The sequence below is a fragment of the Bacillus rossius genome, chromosome 10 (assembly GCF_032445375.1).
Source record: "Bacillus rossius redtenbacheri isolate Brsri chromosome 10, Brsri_v3, whole genome shotgun sequence".
In the NCBI taxonomy this organism is placed as follows: domain Eukaryota; kingdom Metazoa; phylum Arthropoda; class Insecta; order Phasmatodea; family Bacillidae; genus Bacillus; species Bacillus rossius.
Genome location: NC_086337.1, coordinates 56824689 through 56849468, shown reverse-complemented (window position 1 = coordinate 56849468; position 24780 = coordinate 56824689). Strand labels below are relative to the sequence as shown.

Sequence of the window (24780 nt, the reverse complement as noted above, 5' to 3'; positions counted from 1 at the left end):
AGGTTCCCGTGAAATTCGCGTTATTGTTTTGTAACAGCATAGGCTTTAAAAAAACGGGGAAATTTGTTTCATCATTTCATACCAGTTATTCAGATCCATCAATATTTTATTACCGTCCACTAGAGGATATTAAAAATATATAATAGCTAAATATGGAGCAATACGTACAAGAGGAAAAAATATTTCATCTCACTATGGCGGCAGGAGATTACATATACTAAGAGCACCAATTATTTTACATCGAGGCTTGTAGATACCATCTAATAGAACATCAAGAATATTTTGTTTCGTTTAAACTTTATGACTGTTGTTGTAGATTGCCAACATTATCCGAGTTGGAATATAGACTTTCATTCCTAACTACGTTATTTATATTTTAATGAATTTTCTTTTATCATTTTTTTCAAAATTGCTATAGTAAGTCGGGTACTCGCACGCAGTTAAGCTTATGTAAAAGTGGGACTGCCTAGTAATTATATTTAAATATTGTTAAATCAAATTTTTAAAAAAATAATTTAAAATAACATATTTATACTAATGTATATTTTCATCATTTTAAAAATTTATAATTTTGGTCTTTCTGTTCAGCAAGTCACAGATGTGAAGGGGCTTATAATTTCATTTTTGGTTGCAAATAAAATTGCAATAAGCTTATCAACCTTTAATCATGCTATTTTTTGGGCTCAGTTCATGGTACCTCAAAACTTTGCTCTGCTGTTTTCAGCTTTTGCATTTCATATCGTCGTTCCCACCGGTTGTTTTTCAGTATTTTGAATTTTTCGGGATGTTTGATTGCATTAATTTAATTTTGAACTCCAACCAGGGAGCGCCCGTGCCGGGTGTGCTAAGACGCCAGACGGGCTGTGGTATTTGTGGGGGAGGGGGGGGGGAAGGAAGAAAGTTTTCACGACGTCGCCATCCTCATTCTTGAACAAGGGTCAACGGGTCGGTGACTTCGCGGCTTCCTTCAAACTTCAAACTCGTCGTTCCCGTCGTCCGAAGTGCCGCGGCGCATGGGCGCGTGTGACGCGCAGCCCGACTTTAACTCCCGTCTGTTTCCGTTTCCGAGGAACGTGTCACCGCCGGCGAGCCGAGGGCCTTCAGGCGTGGAGACCGCCCCCGCGTAACGCAATCACCCTCATCACTGTCGGAACCCTGCCAGCGCACACGCCCGGGAGTGAGTAGGGGGAGCGGAGTGGCTCTGCGCCAAAACACTCCCCCTCACTCCCCTTCCCTACCCGCCGCGACGACCGGGATAAGAGAACCCCTGTGCGCCAATCACTGGCCTTCACGGCACTCTGGCCTGGCTCCTTGCCACCCCCTCCCCCTCCCTTCTCCACCTCACCCCGGCCGATCCATCAGCCGGCCAATAGCGTCACGTCAAATCTTCATTGAGATAAGAAAGGAGTGCCGATATATTGTGCCCCGGGCACTCACACAGGCCAACCCAAACCACACACAGTGGAAAAAAAATTTTCCTTTCCCCTCGTAAAATATTTCCCAACGAATTTTCTAAATGAATTATTTTCATGCACTTCAAACCAGAATTCAAAATTAATCTACTGTATAAGCACGGTGAATTCCAGTATGAATTCTGTATTTTCTCGTGGTCGTATTGTGAAAAAAAAATTGTTTTTCAATATTAAATTACAGACTTTGGAGGTAAAAATTTTTTATTTTTATTTTTACTTATGCGTAGCTTAAGCAAAAACTATGCAATAAAAAGAGTGAAAAATTCATGATTTAAATCACCTCCAAAATAAACTTCACATTGCTTTGCCTTTTAGAGCAAATTATTTGTTTTATTGGCCGCATGCATTAAGAAACATTTAAAAGATTGAATCTGATTCAGTTTTGTCAATTTTTATCATTGACTCAAATCCCATTAAGACATATAATAACATAATTGTAGTAATTTTCACTTTGAGTTGTTGCTGGCTCGATTTCCGAAATGTTACTGCCTCAGGTAACGAATATAGCTGTATTCTGCAAAAACTTTTGCCTACTTGTAAGAATGTACTTACTATGTCTATAGTTCATCATTCTTTCTTCACTGTTTGTTGCCAATCAGATTTAAAGCTCTTTTCATACAAACTCTGATTCAGTAAGAAAGTTTTGCTGTGCTTTTGAATGTACATGAATGGCCTTAAAACAATAATGATTATACATACCAATCGATTTAGGAAACTTTTCAAATATTGTTGAGATATCTTAACACAAAAATGTTTTGCAAAATACAATTTTGTTATGACTAAATTTCCGAATTATTTTTTCCTAGCCTTACAATTTTGTAAGCATAGAAAATATTTCAAGAAGCATTTAGGGGATCTACTGGATCTAGGAGGATCAAGGGGAATCTAGAGGAATCTATGGGAATATAGAGTAATCTAGGGGAATCTAAAAGGATCTAGGGGAATCCAGGGGGTCCAGGGGGATCTAAGGGAATCTAGGGGGATCTATTGGATTTGGGATGATCTAGGAGGAACGAGAGAAGTATATGGAAATATAGGGGATCTAGTTGATAGTATCTAGGAGTATCTAGGGAGATCTAGGGGGGATCTGGAGGAAACTATGGGAATCTACGGGAATATAGAGTAATCTCGGGGAATTTAGGAGGATCTAGGGGCATCCAGGTGGAGCCGGGGGATCTAGGAGAACTATGGGAATATAGGGGGATCTGGCTGGAAGAGGCACTCACGTGCGGATCGCCGGCGCGGTGGATGGTCTCCTCGTGGTCCAGCAGCACCTCCACAGCCTCCACGAACTCCTCCGAGATGGCGTGAAGCAGCGCGTCCTTGGTCTCCACCTTGTGCTCGATCAGCAGCTCCACCATCTCCAGGTTCTCGTTGTCGATGGCCATGAGCAGCGCCGACCGGCCCAGCGGGTCCACGCAGTTCATGTTGATGTACTCCGTCTCCTGCGCGCGCTGCAGCATCCTGCACAGCCGCCCCCATTAGTCCCGGCACTAGCCGGCGTCCACACCTGCATCGGCTGTGCTTCAACCTCCACGCTACATCATCGGATACTGTTTCCATTACCATGCTCGTAATTCCTCATCACTAGAGACCCGGAAAATTCGCGGGTTCATTACATGTTATGCTAAAATTCAAATAATTATACCTTAGTGCTGCTTCTACCATTGGTTCACTGTTAATCTGGAGGACTGAGGGCCAATTAGAGACCCTCACTAATAGAAGTGTCGAATCACAGGCCACCCAGTCGAGACGACTCACAAGTCAGCAACCAATGAACAGTTGGCATTTGCCCGAGTGTGTAGAGGATATTGGAGTCTATCCTGGAGGCAATTGAACCCGCGAATTTTCCGGGTCTCTCCTCATCACTTGAGACCAGCAAAATTCGCGGATTCATTCGGTGATAGGATAGAATTCAAACACATATACCTACCTCTTAGATAATTTTGCTATTGGCTTAATGTTCATCTGGACGAATCTCAACCAGTTATAAACCCTCAAATAAAGAAGGATCGGATCACAGACAAAACCAGCTGAGACGACTTACAAGTCGGCAGCCAAATAAACTTGCGTTATTTGCCCGAGTGTACAGGGGCATGTGCAGTCCATTCTGAAGGCCATCGAAACCGCGAATTTTGCAGGTCTCTAGTCATCACATTGCCGGGAATACAAAGGTCAAACTGCAGTCAATACAACTGAAACGAAAGGAATCATAATGGCCTTCTTCTGTCTTTTGGATTCGCTCCTCTTTTCAAGGACAACCTGATGATCCAAGTTTAATATTTCTGATCAAAACCATTTTTCATTATTTCTTTTTTCTTTTATTTCAGTCAATATAGCATTGAGATAAAAAATCGTTATCCTAATAGCTTGGCAGTCGGAACAGATGTAAAACACACCAAGGTTAAATTGAAATTCATGCTGTAACCGACACGGATTTCAGTCAGAAGTCAATATCAAAAATGTTAAAACTATCTGGAATGCACTTAAGGCTCAATGCCAAGCAGTGAGTAGTTTGATGCCCTCCCTAACACACCAGTCAGTTTCAGAGCGGAGAAGCCAAATTGGTTTGCCGTCAAACAGCGAATAAAGTTGCACGCCTTGCCAGGTCAGCTACTTTCAGAACAGGATAGCCAACTAGCACCACATGGACCCATTGCGAGATGCTATGCTTAAATATACCCTCCCATAACAAGGTAGCCAACTTTGTTTTCTTTCAAAGAGTCTGAAGTTTTTTCTTACCAAGTCCACATCAGTCACGTCGATAACAGGGTAGCTAACTAGGTTTAATATGAGGCAGCGTGAAGTTTCAAGCCTTACCGTACCAAACAATTCCAGAAATAGGCTGGTACGGGTACTCGCAACAGTTTTACTATAAGCTTATCTTTGGATGACCTGAGACAGCAAGACTTGACAGAATTTTCCCCAAGTAGATTAGTTGTGGTGTCATTAAACATAGATATGTTGGTATTTTGGAAATAGGTGTGCGTGTAATATCTCAAATGCATTATATCTAACAAACAAGAGTAAACAGAACTAAATTATTTTAATTTTTCGTTACTTTGTAAAAATATAATTTTTGAAATAAAAACTTATTTATAATATATTTGCCATAACCATGACGTACCTTTAATTTCTGCATTTAATGAGTTCTCTTGATCCAATTTATGTTTTAGAATTTTTAGGGAGGATTCAATCAGAGGTCATAAATAACAAAATAAATCATGTTGGGTGAAATTTTTCTTAAATTTTAGACGTTTTATTTAATCGAAATTGGTTCTGTTGGGTGAAAAATAATAGTAGCATATGTATACACATACAAACGTGAAATTTAATTAAATTCTTATCGATGAAATTTCTTGCACATTAAATACACAAATTATCAGTGTTGGAAAAATATATGTATAAAAAACGATGCTGAGAAATAGTTTACGGTGGGCAAGCAAGGAATTTTCTCGAAAATCTCTTCCCTCGTGTTTTCTTCTTCATTTATCACCCTGAAATATTTTTCTCGCTTGTCCAGCGTAGGGATGCTGAAACTCGATCCATTAGAGGGTATAGTTTGGTTCGTGTTAAAATGAACAGTGTGGAAAATTGTTACACTACTATTTTACCGTTACATTTTTTGAATGTTCATTTGAATAAACGTGATTAGGGTAAGTGATGTTACGACTGTTTTCCGATCATTAATATGTACGATAATTCTGATTATATGTTTGAGTTATTCATGGAAGTGCCTGTAGTAATTCACCAGCAGTTATTTCACAAATGCTAAACAAAATTAATCAGCCAATTTTTATCAACTTCAGGCCAGCAGTTGAGCTGTGTGTTTCATTACACAGAGCATAAAATTAGAACATTCGATAAGATATTTTTACGACTCAATTTATAAGTTATCCTTCCTTAGGCGCGTAATGAAAAAGCAATGAGTGAATTTTTAAGATGTCCGCGCAACCATGCAACGAAATTTTCACACGAAAAAAGGTTACATAAAAATAAATATTATAAATGTGTCTTTAAATCTTATACCTTAATGATTGATATTGAATACAGGTCCATATCACTAAACACAGTTATTTATTGTGAATATTAGTGATAGAAAGTGTGTTTATAAATTTTTCGAGTGTATTTATAAAAGCGAGTTATTTGCATTATAATATATTGCTATAGTATTTTAATAAATAATTAAAATTAATAAATTAGAATAAACATTTTTTCATATTTTTAATTTTTATTGTGAATTAATATTTATCTGGATTATTTTACGGAATCAAATAATTAATTATACACACGCATTTATATTAATACTGAATACTGAGTATTTATTTTAAAAAAATAATTTGATTGAATTTATACTTAGCAACCGTATTTATAATATAACTCAAGTTCTTTTATTATTTTATTTCTATTAATTATTTTCATTCAAATTTGAAGTTAGTTTTTTTACTACGCCAATTAACGCACCCATTTTCAAAAACAAAAAAAAATCGTTTGTGCCCCATTCCTGTTCCTTCTGAATGCACAGTTGAGATGTCAGACGTGGCAATGGCGTGCAGACCTGTTGCAGGGTGCCACGTGGCTGTGTGTATCCACGGAGGTCTGGCGGCCGAGAAGTGGTCTCTCCGGCGAGGTCATGTTTGACCTGTGACCCGGGAGAGAGCGCAGTCCCTGCCCCAATGAGAAGTCCTCTCTCTCCACAGAACAAGGAGGGAAATAAAGAAGAGCGACTCTTACAGTGGAAACTGAAACCATGTTTCACGTGACATGTGTCGCTATCTGTTGGGCGGGCCCATATCTACCAGCAAATGAAAATCGGAATAGAGGTTCTCATACAAAGCTTTTTTAGTTTTTTTTTTTGAAATGGGGTACCCCCCGCCAAGGGGGTCCTTCCTGCCAAAAAAATGACTCTATTTTAAAAAAGAGAATACAAATGGTTACATGAAGGGGAACATTTGGTACATTTACATCAAAAAGAATAACAATAAATTATAGATACATACATAAATTGTCCCTTCCAACATTCAAGTCCTTGGGGGCAGGTGATTTGTGTGAGGTGAAGCGTCTATTTACATTTAGTGGTGAGGGTGGTGATGATGTGATGGTGTGGCCGGGTCCGTTGGTTTTTTTAGTTATACGTTTTTTTTTGTTATATTATGCTATCTCCTTGGCGGCGCAAAACTAATTTAATCGATGCAAAAATGCTTAATGCTGTTTTGTAATAAACCGTCATGTAATAAATAAAGGAGTAGAAGGTGCAAAAACTCATTGTATTACACACCACAAAATTAGTGGCTACCTAAATAGAGTGAATTTTCACTGTTTTGTTTGCCTGATAATAGCTTATACATAGGGGCAGGCATTTTTCGCGAATAAACCTGAGCGCCTATTAGACTGCAACACAGTATACCCGTACCAGTGGTTTCTTCCTTGTGTTTGGCGGCCGTCTGCGAGAGAAGTTATTGTCTTATTTGACCGGGCCAATCAGGACTTGTTTGCTTCCGCACTGACTCACGGTGATTGGTGTTGTAAAAATCTACATTGACCTGAAAGAAACTCACCCAATTAAGAAACACAGTGTTTTAACTTTCAGCTAGTCTCGGAATCTTTTCGCGAAATCTGCATGGCCCTACTTATACATTGCTTCTCCTAATAAATTAATGTAGTTATGTCAGCACTATATTATGAAAACTACTATCCAGCGGACGGGCCCATAACTACTTCAAAAAACTAGGTCTCAGTCTCGGTGATTAGAGTTCCTCCCCCATGTCTCTCTCTCAGGACGACGGGACAAACACCGCACGCGCTTGTTCGAGGAGGAGGGGGGTGGGTAGGGGGAAGGGTAGGGGGGAGACACGGGGCGTGGGACTGTTTGGCGCGGTCGTAACAGTCGTCCAACAGCGCGCCAATCACCGCGCGGCTCTCCAGATTGCCGCAGAGACCGCGACACACCCTCCATCCAGACACTAACTCAGCCCTTTTCCTCCCCTGCAGGTCTCCTAGTGAACACCGCAGCTGCCCGCTTCAGTTCGTCCAGGCTCTCGGAAAAACAAACCAAACAGTTATATTTACATACATTCAAACCACCACAAAGTAAAACAAAAAAAAAATTGTTTGTCTGTAAAGTCGGTTTACAGGTCGATAGTTAAACGTGACAACTTCATAACAAAACATTTATGAAATGATTGCATACTTTTATGAATAAAATTGAATTATTTTTATTGAATTATCACTATTTTGTATGAATACAAAGGAGTCAAATGAAATATACAATTTAATTGATAAATGTACTTTTATTTGCAATCATTAATTAGAATATGTTCATTAATTTAACAAAGAGGTTATTTTAACTATAACTTTTATACATGTTTCCTATTTAACTTCTTCCAATCTGTGTTATTCTGTTAAGGATAGGACGATGATAGGAAAAGTAGGAAACGAATGGGAGTGTTTCAAGTTTAATGTGCCTCGAAAAAGTCAAATCGATGGTTGTTCCAATCGAGTGGAAGAGAGATAGATGCGGCGCAAGTGTAAAATCTGCGTAACAGGACACAGCGTAACGGGACAATGTGCGTTACGGGACACTTTCTCGTGCGTGCAGCCGGCGTTCATCGAGTTATTAGACGTTTTCACGTCGCGCCGGAGCGAGGCAGGCACAAGGCACGAGGCACAAGGCGCGAGGCGCGAGGCGGAAGGTAGCAGGAACTGTTGACTTGCGAGGGAGCGCTAACCGGACCGGCGAGCTGTCGACGGAGGCCGAGTGTTTGTTTGGCCACGTGGGGCGGCCGCTGGCTCGGACCAGGCCAGGAGCACCTGGGGGCGGACTGGGGCGGACTGGGGCGGACTGGGGCGAAGCTTGCGCGGGGTCAGTGACTCGGAACTGTCGCTGCCTCTCTCTACCCACGCTCCTTTAGGCGCGCTATCAAATAAAAAAATAATGATCATTTTTGTATCCGTACAAATTTGCTAACAGTAAGCCTACAGTAAATTTTTAACTATTCGCCCAAATAATAATCGATTAAAAAAGTAAAATAAAATAAAAATGTTAGTAAGTCTTTCAGTACTCGTCAGAGATGTGTAAACATCTGAAATCGGTAACGAGCAGATTGATGTTTTCTCATCTTGCAAATAACTCGTGATACAAAACTCGGACATAAGATTTAAAGTTGATTTTTTTTAAATAATGCCGAGCGTGATAAAATATACGAAAAGTATTTATTTTTAGGTAAAAACGGCGAAACCTTACTATAAATCTGTTTAACAAGAATGTAATAACGTAACCGACCTAACTCAGAGAAGCTTAAACTAATTTTCATTTATTTCCTGTAATTTTTCTCGAATTTGATGCGCTTCGGTAGTTTCCGAACAGTTACGAAGCTTTTCGTGCGCTGGTGTAGGCAGGTGGCCTAAAAGAACAAAAAGTATAAGTTAGTGCCCTTGATGCACTACTGGTAGTTTCGGAACAGCTAATGATGCTTCGGTGCGACGTACGAATCACGCGAGTCCGCCATATTTTAGAGATTTCCGAGACTTCCACACACACGCAGCGCCGTTCATTTCCGTTCCATACTCAGGAAATTACTCCAACCAAATGTCGTATACCGAGAGCTAAAATGCAACTGTAATTGAAGCCGAGGATATTTCCTTAGCAGCTGCACATTGAAGGTGTGGTGCAGAGGGTTGAGGGGTTAAAGGGAGGGTAGCAATATCTCCTCCCCCAAACCGTCCTCGATTAACGCGAGATCGCCTCAGTCTGACGTCACGAGGGCAGCGCTGACGTCAGAGGAGCCGTGCGCTATCAGTTTACCACTCGTGCACAACGAGCTGTGGAGGACGCAGGGCGTCTAGCCGTCACCACCTTCGACGGGGCGCGGGACTGACACTTTCAGTCACTTCACGGAGTTCACTCACGCAACTAAGCTCCAAGACCCAGAGTCTGATCGCCAAGCGCACTGACAACTGACAAACTGCTTTGCAGTGCGTTAGCAATACCAGGCTTCGAAACCATCCACTAGACAAAGCTACAGTCTGTTTGGGTAAGACATATGAAATCACATTCCAAACTATTTCGTATTTATGTTTTTTTTTTTATTAACTTGAGCCACACGTCTCTTCGACGAAGGGTACTTTGGGACAGACTCTTTGGAGAAGACTCGCTAGAGAAGGCTCAGAAGACACAGCTAGGAAACAGAGGTCACTCTCATCTGAAAACTGAGTGATAACAGCTCAAGCTGAATCTCATCAACCCAGAGACAGTGCTCTGCAGTTTTACTTTAACGAGAGGAACATGTACGCATACACACACGCGCGACTGGGCGAAATTCAGAGTGCAAATTCAGGCGATCTGCGTGAGAATACGCAGTTTGTCCATAAAAGAATCGTCCCAGTTGTAAATTTTAATAGTGCCAACAGTAAGCGTCGTAGAGTTTCGGTATAAGGTCACAATTAAAGAGTAACTCAAAACCGTTTTAGATAAGCGCTTGCTGTGCCTCACACGCGAAATGGCGACTCCTGAGCGTAAAGCGTTTTGCGTTGTGCAATCTGCTAAGAGTGAATCTGTAATTTCAGTTCAACGAGCATTTCGTTTAACGTTCAATTGTCGAAGTCCCTGACCGTTGGCTTGTTCATAATGGTCGAGACGACAGAGCTCTTTTTCCGCTGGCCTCTTTTAATTTTGAAATTTTTCGTGCAGTATGGATAATGAGAACAAATTGGAATAAATAACTGTAAGTTTTTGGGTTTAAAGGCAATGCTGGTGACTGCTGCGTGGTATGATTTAAAATACATTCACCAAAATTTTATTTAAATCAATTTACCCTTTTAAAATAAACAAAAATTCTGATGATTTAAAAAGACCATGTAATTTAAATAAATTTATCTGAAAAAAAAAATTAAATTATATCACATAGGAGCCAGTAAAAAATTGACTAATTCAAAAAAGTCTCAGTTTAACATTCCGTTCCAATCTCCTTATCCATACAGCCCAAAAACGTTCAAAATGCAACTTTGGCAGCTAATTATGCAAAAATGCATGCTACATATGTAAAAAAAAAATTAATTTGATGAAAGTTCAGCCACTCAAAAAAGTCTGCAATATTAACCATGTGAAACGTAAATCTATACTAATAATAAAACTGTTACGAGGAAAAAAAAGGTCTTTATTAGAACCCAAAATCATTCATTACGCCTAGTTAAATGCGGAGACATAATTATTAATTCCTGGCGAGGGGGCCCCCGGGTCTATGCCCATGCTTGAGGGTGGCACGGGCATGGGGACTGGACGCCGTGTTGGCGGCGAGTAGGCATAGCCAGACGGAAGAAGGCCCGGGGCGCAGCAGAGCCTAGAAGAAGGGCAGAGAGCGCGGAAATGAAAGGAACAAAGGCCCGAAAGGAAGAATGATAATGGCCTGTAAAAAGCATTAAAGAATCGCATAAGACCAGATGCGAGGGGGAAATAACAATCCGGACGTTTCCTTTACTTCTCCCCTCCCCACAACCATTCCATTGTTGACGAGGCGCAGCTCGATTAAGTTATTCCATTTGACTCGCGCCCCTTGGCAGCTCCCAGGAAGAATACTGCACTCACCGCAGGGGCTTCTGTTGTGCATGCCGACACGGCTTTATGGCCACTGCTTTTCTTAACGCACCGCCTTAATAACTGGCAAATTGGTACTGGCGCCAAGCTAAACATACGCAACCTTTTTTTTTTTTTTACTTATGTCTGTAAGTATTGATTGTTGTATATATAATTTTCTGAAATAAATGAGGGGAGTGGTAAAAAAAAATCAATGATATTACATATTTGTAGTTAAGGGTAGCATTTTTAGGATATGATTGGGCAAACAATATGCAATTTGTTGTTTTTATTCAAATAGCACAAGAGATCAGTTCGATTATAGTCGGGATATTTCACTATAAAGGATTTTGTATTCTTACAAATCCCTTTTCCGACAAAACGCTATTACTAAATAGTTTGTAATAATTCTTAATATTTCTGTTTTACTTAGAGTAAATAAATGCGTGCGAAAATACGCCACCTCTGTTTGGCAAGCCTGATGAAATAATTATTTATTTATTGTTTAAATTTTTTGAATTAAATTTCTTTAATTGATTTATTAGTCTTATTTAATTTTTTTACAATATTAAATAATTCCCATACTTTGCGCTCGATACCAGGTTTCATAATCTTGTAAAAAATTATTACGTTTGATTTTCTATAAATTTTTTTGTTGTTAAGATTAAGAGAAAGCAACGAATAATAATTTACATCTTAATAAGAATATTTATTTTTTATTTTTTTATTTATTTATTTGTATTTGTGACATGCCCACCGACAGCTGAAACACTTTTATGGTGGGCACGAAATATAATTATTTGGTTAGATATTAAATAATGTAATTCAGTGAGAGAATTTATCTGTTGTAAGGAACAGTGCTAGTGTTTGCCCGGAATGATTTCGTAAAAAATGGAAGACCAGAATCAGAATAATTGCACTGCGATTCGAATGCAGGTCCTTATGAGTACGAGGTCTGTGGTTAATATGATAAACTAGTAAACTTTTATATTGAGAGGAAATATGTAGCAAGAATACACAGAGAGTGAGAGAAATAAATTGTATTAAACTAACGTTCCTACGGAAAATCGGCTAAAAACAATTACACTAGGGACTGATCCGGACAGCTCTATACTCTAACACAAGCGATAGTGTGAAAAATAACCTAGTGGCAAGAGGTGTGACTGCATGTATATTTAATAGATAAATCGTTAAATTATCAATCATAATAATTTCGGGTGTCAAACAATTATATATATATATATATATATATATATATATATATATATATTTTTTTTAGAAATTTCAAGCACTGGAAGTTTATTTCCCCTATAAATCTGTATAAATTTAAAATACTTTTTTTCTAAGAGATAGGAAAGTCTTTTCGTACCAGAATATGTATTAGACAACTACATTATTCATACCATCGAGATAACAAGAAATATAATAATACCTCCATGGTTCATATTGGGCATACCGTCTGCCATCTATCTAAATGACGTGAGAAACACTGCCAGGTTTTCACACAAAATTCTTGAAACATATCGGTAATAGTCTGTAGTGCATTCGCTAAAACCTCGAAAACGAACATGGTCTCGACTTAAGGGGGTGCCTCCCATTTCATGTCATGATTTTAAATTTACGTTAATCACATATATACTTGTAGACTTTTTAAATGGTTTTATCTTTTACGAAACGAAAAATATATACATAGCATACTTTTTTCATAATTAGCTGCCAAAGTTACATTTATATTGTTTTGGGAAGTACTAAATATTCAGAACTAAAACATTTTTAGGTTTAAAGGCAGTGATACTGTCTACTTCGTGATAATGTTTGTACGTTAATTACAAAAAAAAAATGTTTTGCTTAGCTGTTAAAATCCTTTAGAATTTCAGGAATTTCAAAGATCAAGTAAAATTAAATAAAATTTTCTAAAAAAAATCCAACCTTTTCTTGAAGTAGTCAGAAACATTGCTGTTAAACCTAAAAAAAAAAGTTTTAGTCCTGTTTTTTTTGTTGATCATCTTTATTTGTTCCTCCCAGGCATCTAATTACGCAAAAGTATGCGACGTAAATATTTTTCAATTCATGTATGTTAAACGAATTAAAATGTTACGTGTCTACCAGCGTTTCACTCAAATTGAAAATAATGATCGTTGACGTAAAACACCCGCTTAGTGGCCCTTACATCGCCCTCAGTTTGATGAAGCATCAGTATTTCCTCGTCCTAGATAACACGTCGTCCTCTGGCTGAGAGCCTAGAGCTCAGGAGCTCAGTATCTCAGGAGCTCAGGAGGGAGGTGTGCAGGTCTCGACAGGTCGCCAGGGGTCAGCGGGGCAGGCGTCTGGGCGCTTGTTCTCCCGAGGACCGCCGTCTGGGACCACGGCCCGCCAAGACAGGCTCGCGATTGGTTGAGTTATTGGTTTCCCGGCCGCCGACCCGCCCGACGCTCTGCGACGCGAAAAAGAAAATAAATAAACGAGAAAAGCAAAGTAGATGGAAGAAAGAGAAATTAGATTTTTTTTTCCTTCCTGGAGTAAAACTGCGCTGCTACGACCGGTAAACTCCGGAAACAGAATAAAAGTTTACTTGCTATCTCCAGAAAGGCAGATGCAACCAAAAAAAAATCATGTTCCTTTATCAAATTTTATATTAAGTTAAATTTGGTTTGCAAGCCTGTTTTTTTAATGCATTCACCACGTATTTTCACAGCGTTAGAATCTCTCGTTTCCAATTCATTCTGTTTTCGTTTGTACTTAATTTTTTTTGGCCGTTCTTGCGCGACAAGTCATGAAAGTAATCACGGAAAAAAATAGAATTTATGTAAAATGTTATTATAGTAGTTTCGTTTGTGTGAAGGTCATATTATTTCATTATGTTTGAAGTAAATTTATTAAATGTTTTGGCAGCTAATTTTTTTCTCAGAATAAAAATGTTTTTTTCTTAAACAAAAAGCACATTACGATATCTTGTTTTAAGAAAAATAACGATCCATGTTATACATACATGTTTTTAACATTCTTAAAGTAAAAACTTGAAAAATTTTCAACAAATTTGTAAGGACGAGATCTTAAAATGTTTTACCAACCAAAATTACAGTTCTTAAAAAAAATTCTAAAGATACACAATTTCTAAATTTTTAGGCCAAATTATTTTCTTCACCCATATTACAAAATAAAGTCGTTTAGATTTCTTAACTGGTTGAAGTTTTTAAGGAATGCTTTAGATGCTTTCAAAATTGTCAAAACAGCAAGTATGCTCTTAATGGAGAGCAACCAAACCAATAGGGAAACTGTTGGTGATAACATAATTTTAGTTACAGCATGTGCTCAGAAAAATGTTTTGTTACAAATTCACATTGTATTGTTATGGTCGAATTCTTTATTACTGTATGAAAGCTATGAAGAAAAACATTCAGTGCCAAAAAGCATATTTCCTTCTGTGAGGCATGTAAAACAACTTCGTGAAGAATTTTCGACACACGCCAATGCATAATGTATTTGTCTGCGCTGTATTTTGTCTGGCCGAGAGTAAGGAAATGTTTATTTACATTATTTATCGTCCTTACTGATTTATTAAGATTGCTTGGCTTGTGCGTCACCACTGCGGTAGCCATTTTGAAGGGTCTCTGACGTCATCTTGCCTTCAAGTACTCTCGCCCGAGAGACAGAGTGACCTGATTCACAAACCATCTACCCAACCAGAAGGAAGGAAGACTAATTTGCCCACCACAGCTGTAACAATATTAGCATGAGGCTTCATCTATGTTCAAGCAACTAGAAAATTACATCTACTTTGTTTACTACACAATTCTGCATTTTATCTTATAGAAAACGTCCTAAATTAGTTAGCGTGTATGATTTTGTTTATTTCCGGTATTTGAATTACAAGAATATATATAACAGCTGCTACTTTAGGTGCCAAAGAGCCATTTCGAAACTACATGAAGATCACTGAAGTGTATCTGTTCACAGATAGGAGTTAAACAATTGTAGATGTATAAATGTAGGTACGAAAAATCTGGTAAGAAGTACTAAAAACCCTCGGCATATTTTTAGTGTATCGTAGTTACTTTTACCGCATGTTGAAACTGGCAAAACAAATTGGATTTCGTGTTACAATTCTCGCCCTGTCTGGCAAAGTACGATGCACCATGGGTGTAGAAGACGATGTCCCAAATAACTGCAGCGGTTGTAGTTTTTTTTATTTACGGCGTAGTCTTTTCACGAGCAATGACCATGACTTTAAAGGTGTAAAGGTTCCTACACTCCCTATCGCTCCACCTTTATCCGCCCCCCTTTTTCCCCCCAACAAACTCCTCTTCAATTTGTCTCTCTCCATGTTATACATGTCATGCACAAGCGAAGTGGTCTTTTCTTGTGCTCTGTAAATACCTTATTACTCTTTACGTAGTAATTTCGTCACATTATGTGACAGCGCAGAGCGTGGGAGCGAGCCAGCAACAGGGAACTACCCGAGAGCTCCGTGCATCGAGGCGTAAGGGTGCTGCGACACTTGACGTGCTCTCAGCACCCCCTGTGCTTCCAGACCTCGCTGGAGCAGAACACATCCCGCCAGGAGGCAGTCCCGAGGGACGGGCGGGTGAAAAAAAACAAGTGTGGCATTTCGTGCACTCTGTCTGGTAAGCCCTTTTGCAGGGACTTGGCTCGGATCATCTGCACGCCTGAGCAACACGACACCGCCCAGGGGCACACAGGCGCTCTGCTCCCCTGTGAGAGAAAGCGAACGAGTGTTGAAAGAGGTATGCTGGCAAGACTGGCGTACACACGAGAAGTCAACGAGCTGACTTCTTATAAAGGCAGCAGCGGGTGAAAAGTCTTCTAGAGAGAACTGGTATGTTTTTTTTTTTCATTTCCATTTCCTCAGAACCACTGAATCTACACACAGTCAGAAATGGGCTCACATAAAGAACAGTACAGACGCAAACACGAATGTGCCTACCGAAATTTCTGTCCATTAGAAAAAATTTCCATTTGTTGACAAGTAAAATATCAAAAACTATCGCAGATTTATGCAAAACTATATAATACTCTCTGTGATTGAACTTGTAACTGGCCTTTATAAGAATATTATTATAAAATGGCAGAGCATGATTCGTTCCCTCTTTCTTTTTGAGTAAAAATCTCATTTTTTTATACACAGTCCAATAAATTCATACACAAAGTTAATCTAACAAGATTTAAATCACACAGAATAGGTCGTTTTCTCGCCACACTCGATAACATGTCAATTTACATGCCTAAAAGTATGTATGGACATAATAAAACTCACATAAATATATATTGTTAAAAAATTGTGCAACAGGTTCTGTTATTCGTATTTGCAAAACATTCATGTATTTTGTTTATTCTGTGAGAAATTCTCGTTAAAATTTGTTGGACTGCTTACTTCAGAACTTCAACCCAGAAATTCCTTAACTGTGGACAAGGGTGCAAATAATTAAAATATCCGAAGTACCCTATCCAAAACTTTCATGCTTGCTGAAATGAATGAGATTAGGATCAATATCTAATCGCAGCATGTGGCCACAATAATATCTTCGAGTACCTCTCAAAATAACCCAAGATTGACACTTGTGGGTCTTGAACTACAATTGTCCAGGTAAGTTTTTGTAATGGTAGTCCTTAAGCCTGCTAGTAGTGCATATACTGAATAATCCCTCTCATGAGGTGAAGGTCAGCATTTGATACTACCTTGCAGCTGAACTGAATTTAAATGGATCAGATTGTCTTACAGTTGGGGATATTCCGTCGCTTTTAAAATTTGCTGTGCACAACGATGTGATATTAAACTTTAAATGTTTTTCTGGGGTACTATATTTATGTTTATTATACGCCCATAAATTTAAGTGTATGCATGAATGTTATGAATATTATTAGTAATTTTTTATTGTCAAAATGCTATTATTATGTTATTTCCTCATCTAATGCTTTGCTGTGTGCCAATGTGCGAGGTAAAACTCTGTCTTTTGAATACTTAAGCATCTGGATACGACTAAAATATAAATACCATGAACAATTAATCTATTATTTGAATGAGATTTGCTGAGGCATCCACCACCTTCGCAAGTTTGATGATTCTTCTGGACCCTTGAAGACTTATGGCATCCCAGATCAGTTTATGACTTGGTAGTGTTGTGCCGATGAACCCTGTACTCTCACAGTCTAGCTCTGATGTCTTGCGGGGGTGATGACTTGCAGAGTTCTGATCCTGATGCCCCACCTCTGATGCTCAGGCTCGGCCATGCCCGTGTTTGTTGTCATTCTAGCCTAGCTTGTTGTTAAGCTTCCCAGTGGTTTCCCGATGAAAAGTCAGTGGTGCTGACAGTTTCTATGTTCAGACCTGCTGTCACTTCGCTACCCAGTGCGCACTTGTGTCACGTCAGTTTTCTTAACATGCTTTGAAGTGAAACTTCTTTCGGCTGTTAGTCGTGGCGATGACTCATCGGAAAGAAACCAAAAAAAAACACCTAAGTGCAGTGCACAGGAGTAGGGCCCTCTATGGCGAGAAGTGGCAGGGAATATTGAATAAAGTAGAGAGTACGCAGGACTCTTGAAGTGTTTTATTGTTCAAGTTAGTTTTCTAATATTTGGTTATATATTTCATGTGGATTATTAAAATGTTTAATTTCACTTATACTTGCTACTTAACGATGGCAGTTTTTTTGTTAGATTTTGGTTATGTATTATGTATTATTAAGTGTGCTTTTACTATTTTCTATTTTCCTCGCTACCAAATTTAAATTTTACCCAAGGATTTTGTTAAATTAAAACTGTAGAGCCTTCGCAGGTTTGATTGTGTGCTTAAGGAAGTAGAAAAGATTATTATATAAATGTTTGCATCTGATTGGTGGTACTCGCGTCTCTTGCATATTCAAGGCATCCTAATTAATGTAGTGGTGGTGGTAGTGGTGGTTGTGGAAGTTTCCCCGCGGACGCGGCGGGGACGCACCACAACGCCGAACGTACAATAACGCCTAAAACCATAACGCCGAATGCCAAATTGACTACAACGCCGACAGCTAGAAAACTGCTGTGTACAACAACGCCGAAATACATTAACGCCGAAAAATGTCATTGCAGGACTGCCACAAAGGTTATGTTAGGTAAGGTTAGGTTAGGTTAGGCTAAGTTAGGCTAGCCTAGGTTAGATTAGGTTGTGGTATTTCGGCGTTAAAATACATTTTAGAAACACACACAAATTCATTCAGTTGTTTTTCATTTTGCTCCTGTGCCCCCCCCCCCCCCCCCCCTTCCCAGCAGCAACATTTTTCGGCGTTACTGTATTTCGGCGTTGTGGTACACAGCAGTTTTCTAGCTGTCGGCGTTGCGGTCAATTTGACATTCGGCGTTACGGTATCTGGCGTTATTGTACGTTCGGCGTTGTGGTATTTCGGCGTTGTGGTAACGACCCGACGCGGCCCTCGCTGGAGCGAGGCGGGGCGGGGCTCACCTCTTGGCGCGGCGCACGTACTTCCTGGACGCGTGGCAGCGGCGCGCGGCCGGCCGCGCGGCCGCCTCGTGGCTCGCCGCGGCCAGGCAGGACGCGTGCACGCCCGAGCACGACGCCATGGCGAGAGGACCGCGCGCTCCATGCGTGCGGCCACTACTGGAGGCACCACGGGCTAGGTCCAGTCCGCCAATACCCCCCCTCCCTCACAGACCCGCCGCGCCAGCTATTTCTGAGCGCCCCGGCCCAGTGGTCCGGAACCGCCTTGCTCCCCCTACTAACCCTCGGGCCGGCTGCCGGGTGGGAGGTGCGTTACCCGCCCGCGGAGACCTTCCCAGCTCGGTTCGCCGGTAAATAAATCATCCCGGGACCTCAAACACTGCCCCCTCACCCCTCACCACTCCTCCTCCGCCTTGACCATCACCGCGCTCCAGACGTCTGGACCCGGCCGCGCCGTCGTTAAAACATGTTTTGCGTCACGGCGGTAATGTTTGACGACGCGATAACCTCCCCTGTTTGAGGCCTCGCGCGGAGCAACAGGAACCTCTGGGTCCGTCAAAACGATTAGCCACCTCGCGGGGCCAGCGACACGTACTTAGCGGCAAACATGCGCTTCATCCTTCACCTGCTAAACGCGCACACGCGCGGCATTGAATTCCTTGGTTTCATGTGCCTCGTTTAATTATTTCCTCAGTCATTCCACAGCCTGATGAGCTTGGAACTAACGAAACACGGTCTCGATAGCGAGCTAATGACAATTAAAAGACAGATGGTCAGAAAAATTAAGTGATGGAAAAAATAATTGTTTTTATAAATTATTAATAGAATGTCAAGTATCGCAGGGACATAGCCGGAGAGGGCCTGGAGTCTCAACACCCTCCCTTTCAGGATTAAAATAAAATAATAAGATAGCATAACACAATTATCCTTATCATCATAGCTCGACATGCCTCACACAAACAGAAGCGGCTGAAATTTTTGTTTCCAAGTAGTCGATATTTATTTCCGGTTTGCACGAGTGTTTTTGTAAGATATTTTTTTTTCATGTATTCCATGTATTCAATAATGTTATGTATTTTTGACTTGTTTCAACGAATTCTTCAAATGATCGACTTGAGAGCAAAGTATTAAAATATATCAATAAAATCCTAATTATAATTGGTTCAAATTATTTCTTTTCTGTATGCCGTACAATGGTCACCGCTAGAGTTTCACAGTTGTTGACAGCAGTGCGCGCCACTTCAGGGGCGACACCGTGCTAGAAGCAGCGGCCTCTGACGAGACGGGCACCTTAAGGCCCCTACCCACCTGGGCACACACACGGTGCGCAGAGCTTCAGGAAAAACAACGCGATTTGAAAACTAGTAAAACATTCCGAGCGGGGTTTGCTTACGAAAAGCATTTAAGAGCTCGTTGAGGGTCGAAAAGTACTTTTGATTTTGGATTCAGTTTTTAAACTGTATTTTTATAAGAGTTAAAAATGGCTAAAAAGGCATGTTTTCAGAGTATTTTTTTAGGCGTAAAACAACCGGTACAGATTCTTGAAAGCACTTGAGGGACTTGTATTACACCTTTATTTTCATTTCTCCGCAGTATAATGTTACGGTCACCGCTCAATGCACGACGAGAAGACTGCGCGCCAGCTCAGAGGAGACACCGCGCTAGAAGCACCAGCCAGTCCCGCCTCGCTGACACACACACACCTGACGAGGCGGGCGCCTTAAGAGGCCACTCCAGTGTTTCAGGGGCACTACGCAACCCGCGTTAACCTCATAAGATTCAATGCTATTTTAATTTTGCTTATAACTAATTAACTCATATTGATTTCGAAATGATGCTTGCTTTATATGTAAGACAATGATGCTCTTATCAAAGCCCCTTTCTTCAAAAACGTGAATAAATTATGGTTTTATACTAATCTTTACTAATATGCATAAGTGTATTGTCTAGATTTGAACCATAATTTATGCACATTTTTGAAGAAAGGGGCTTTGATAAGAGCATTGTCGTCTTACATATCAAGCAAGCATCATTTCGAAATCAATATGAGTTAATTAGTTATAAGCAAAATGAAAATAGCATTGAATCTTATGAGGTTAACGCGGGTTGCGTAGTGCCCCTGAAACACTGGAGTGGCATCTTAAGGCCCCTGTCGCAGCTGGGGCGTCGAAGCCGACCCACCAGCAGGACGGCCTTGGCTTGTTCCACGCCGGGGAGTTGATTGCTCGGCGTGGCTTCATAGCGCGGCTCGGTAATTAAGCCTCGGTGCGCGCAACACAGCCATAACACCCACCAAGTGTGTTTCCCTCCGTGCGAGGCCGTGACGGGTGGCTAGTTCATAATAATTATTTATTGACGTGATAACGTCTTATAAATCGACGAACACCGTCTGCACGCACGAAAAAATTGTCACGTTCCGCCTGATCCGAGCGTGCAAGAACCGGCCAACCACCGTGCGAGGAAAATCTTCTATAATATCAAACAGGTTAAAGCGGGCTTTTTAACTAATTGTTCGTGATTATATTCAAACAAATTATTTAAATTAAATTTGCAAAAATTGTAAATAATATTTGAAAATTAAAAAAGTATGCAATTTTTCATCAATGTTTTTCTTATGACGTTATCACGTAAAAATAATCGTCCGTAAACCGACTTTACAGACAACCCCCTTTTTTTGAAGTGAAAACTTATATTATGGTAAGGTTTGGATAGGGAGTAAATTCATGTAAGTTGTCATCGACATGGTCACGTGACGTGTTAACGATAACACTATATCTGTTCCTATTAGTGTTCAAATTGTGTTTTTGTTCAATTGTTATTTTAAATCATAAGTATGTGATTACTGTGCAGTAAAAATTGAGTATAAAATATATTAATATTCTCATATAGATATATAGTTTGAATAACGAAGAAAACGGAGTCTTTGTAGCAATATAACCTGAAAATTAAGAATATCATTATTTATTTTTTATACCTACAATTACTATGCAATGCGTATTTTATAGTAATTTAGGAGTTATTTTACTAACGTGAAAATTGCGAAAATGTCTCTGAATTTTATCAAAAAATATTTTTTGTTACACAATTATATTTTACAAAGTTAGTATTTCTTATTTCAAATAATATTTTTATTTTCTTAATTATATTATTAATATTAATAATTGTTACTTTGATTTACAAGTTTTAATTTAAGATCGAACAATAAATTTCGATATCCAAAAATAATAACTGTTTGTTTATAGTTTTAAGTTTTCACTTCTGTCGGAAGTCCTCATGACTGCTTTGAATTTTTTTATTTTACGTTTCATTTATGAACGAATGGTTTATGACTAACTGCTCGTCCAATTCTAGGTCCAGATGCTGAGACGATGGAGTGTAGCGACGACAGAATGCTTGGGTGGAAGAAACGAAAGTACCCTGAAAATATCCAACGGATTTCGAAACCGTCCCTTACGTTTCCTATACAAAATATTTTCCCCGAGATTTTCGCCACCGGGATTCGAAGACTTGGCACGAGTCCAGTCAGTACCCCACCACTCTATTCGGTAGCCCCGACGACTATTTATAAACTGTTTTCCAGTCAAGCTGCTAAACTGCGCGCAGAAAAAAATGCGTGTGAGATAATCCTTGAAATTTGTTAGGAATTTCACAATACTTCAGAATATCAGGAATTTTTCATGTATACACGTTTGATATGAAACTTAAAATTTCTGCAAATCAATAAAATCTTATGAAAACTTTTAAAACCTTCAATTTTGAATTTTTTGGGGGAATTTTCAAATGTTGTAAATGATGCTTTATGTGTAATTCAAAATGTTTCTAAAATTCTTCACTGTTCTTCTCTCCTTTAGCCAAAGCTAAGTAGAATGTCATAGTTTAGAAATATGCATCTATCTCTCAGAGTTGCTCTCATCAATGTATTTAAGAGGAACTCTAGATAATAGAGGAAACAGGTTTTTAATGATTATGGTATAGCTTAATTTGTAATATGTAAGTAAACAGAAATAAATTGTGTACTTTAACAAAAGTTTTATTTCGAAATCTGTTACCAATAAATAGTTTGAAAAACTACTAGAACAATTGTGCAGATTTGTATAACACATTGTTATTATTGTTTTTGCATAAATGAAACACGTTTTTGGAAACATTACGAAAATTGACCCATAATTTAAATTTTTGATTGATATTTCATACAAGCATACATTTTATTTCCATGGAAAATTAATCGAATATTCAACAATTAGACTTCATTTTGTTTTATTATACTTTTTATTGCTGTAAAATTATTGAATGGACGGTTTACAAATAAATTTAACTACTGAAGGTACAGAGAACATGAAGCATAATCACCCGGGAAAGAATCCAAACCCCGTATTACTGCGAACGTTTTGCTTTGTAGTGATACGGTTACTTTAATGTACAAATGAAAAAAAATATCTGTAATTTTATACGATTATTTCAATTACATTTACAAAATAAATTACAGCGTAAGTTTCACAGAATGACCATATTCAGTTAGTTATCCTTATGCCACTTCCAAACACTTTAAAAAGCAAAATGGTTTTCCGTTCTTGTCTGCTGCAATGGACATTTTGGATGAATATGTTATTATGACCTATTGACAAAACATATAATGTAAACTAATGTACTTGTTTTAATTAAATGTACAATAGTTTAAAAGTAAATCACTTGCTTAATTATTACTGAACTAGAGTTTAAACTGTTTAGAACATTTAGCACATTTCATACTTGGAATTAAATTTCTTTGAATATAAAACATACACATGGCTACGTTCGTTCAGATAATTCTTTCTAAAACGCAAAGTATTTTAGCATCGAAGCGCTGACCGTTGAACACACACGCTAATACAATGAACTGCATAACCAATGTGATCCCCTGATTGGTGTCACATCCACTGACGGACTACAAACCAGCGGTGAGATTGTTAGCGCGCTAAAAGGACACACATCCGTTCAAGAGAAAATTGAGTATCACTATGATGACCAAAGTGCATAGCTTCCGCTGTTACATCATTTCAAGCGAAAATCTACTCTCTTATCTATTATAACTGATGGTTTTCCGATATACACGAAACGTTAAAATGAATTATATTCTGATATTGTTTTTTAAGTGTCAAAGTTGTAGCAATTTATATTGAACTATTCGCCACGGCAGTCTGCAGACAGAACATTATACACGTCCCTCCTGGTGGGTACGCCATTGCCGTTGCCACGGATACGCAGAAGGCGTCTACAATACAAAAGCTAGTATCCATGGTAACATCACAGCTTCGCTCGTGTGGCATCTGTTGTAAGGGACACTCAAGACGAAACCCCTTTTAATATTAATGGACTCGGAAAGGGAGCTCACCATATATTTGTTGCGCTCGGTTGTGGAAAAAAAGTGGTTTCATTGTTGTTTATCTCCGGTTTCCGTCATCGTAAGGAAATAAAGTATACGCCAGTTTTTTTACGTCTAAATACAAGCTTTTAAACACAACATGTTTGATCAAATTCGGTTTGATGGTTTTTTTGCGTCAACTTCGAAGAAACAGACAAACTCCAGTTTTATAATTGTACCTCACTCGGTATTCGCAGTCTTGCTAGCGGCTCCAAACCAACTTCACCTCTCGCCATGTGGTGAGGCGATGAGGCGACGGGAGACCGCCAGTTCACGTAACTACCGCTCGCAGACACCGGTCTGTGTGGTACTGATCACGCAGACGAGCTATGCTTTCGCAAGTGTCACGTTATCACTTTATTTTTTTTTAATTTTAAGACTCGCAGTAATCTATAATGAAATAATAATAAAAAATTGGTTGTCTGTAAAGTCGGTTTATGGACGATAGTTTAACGTGACATCGTCATAACAAAACATTGATGAAATGATTGCATACTTTTATGAATACAATTATATCATTTTTATTGAATTATCACTATTTCGTATGGATACAAAGAAGGAGTGAAATGAAATCTACAATTTAATTGATAAATTTACTTTTGTTTGCACTCATTAATTCAAATATGTTTATTACTTTAACGAACAGATTATTTTAACTATAACTTTTATACATGTTTGCTATTTAACTTCTTCCAATCTGTGTTATTCTGTTAAGGATAGGACGATGATAGGAAACGTCGGAAACGAATGGGAGTGTTTCAAGTTTAATGCGCCTCGAAAAAGTCGAATTGATGGTTGTTCCAATCGAGTGGAAGAGAGATATATGCGGCGCAAGCGTACAATGAGCGTAACGGGACACAACGGAACGGGAAAATGTGCGTAA

The 24780-nt window shown here is 39.1% G+C and overlaps 1 protein-coding gene across 1 annotated transcript in view; it reads right to left on the bottom strand.

Moving 5' to 3' along the window:
• LOC134536241 (transient receptor potential-gamma protein) overlaps nt 1-24780 on the bottom strand; it is a 100860-nt gene that overhangs the window by 66781 nt on the left and 9299 nt on the right. Inside the window, exon 3 of the mRNA XM_063375937.1 lies at nt 2699-2936. Within this exon, the coding sequence (XP_063232007.1) occupies nt 2699-2936 (238 nt within the window). The remainder of the gene's footprint in view (nt 1-2698; nt 2937-24780) is intronic.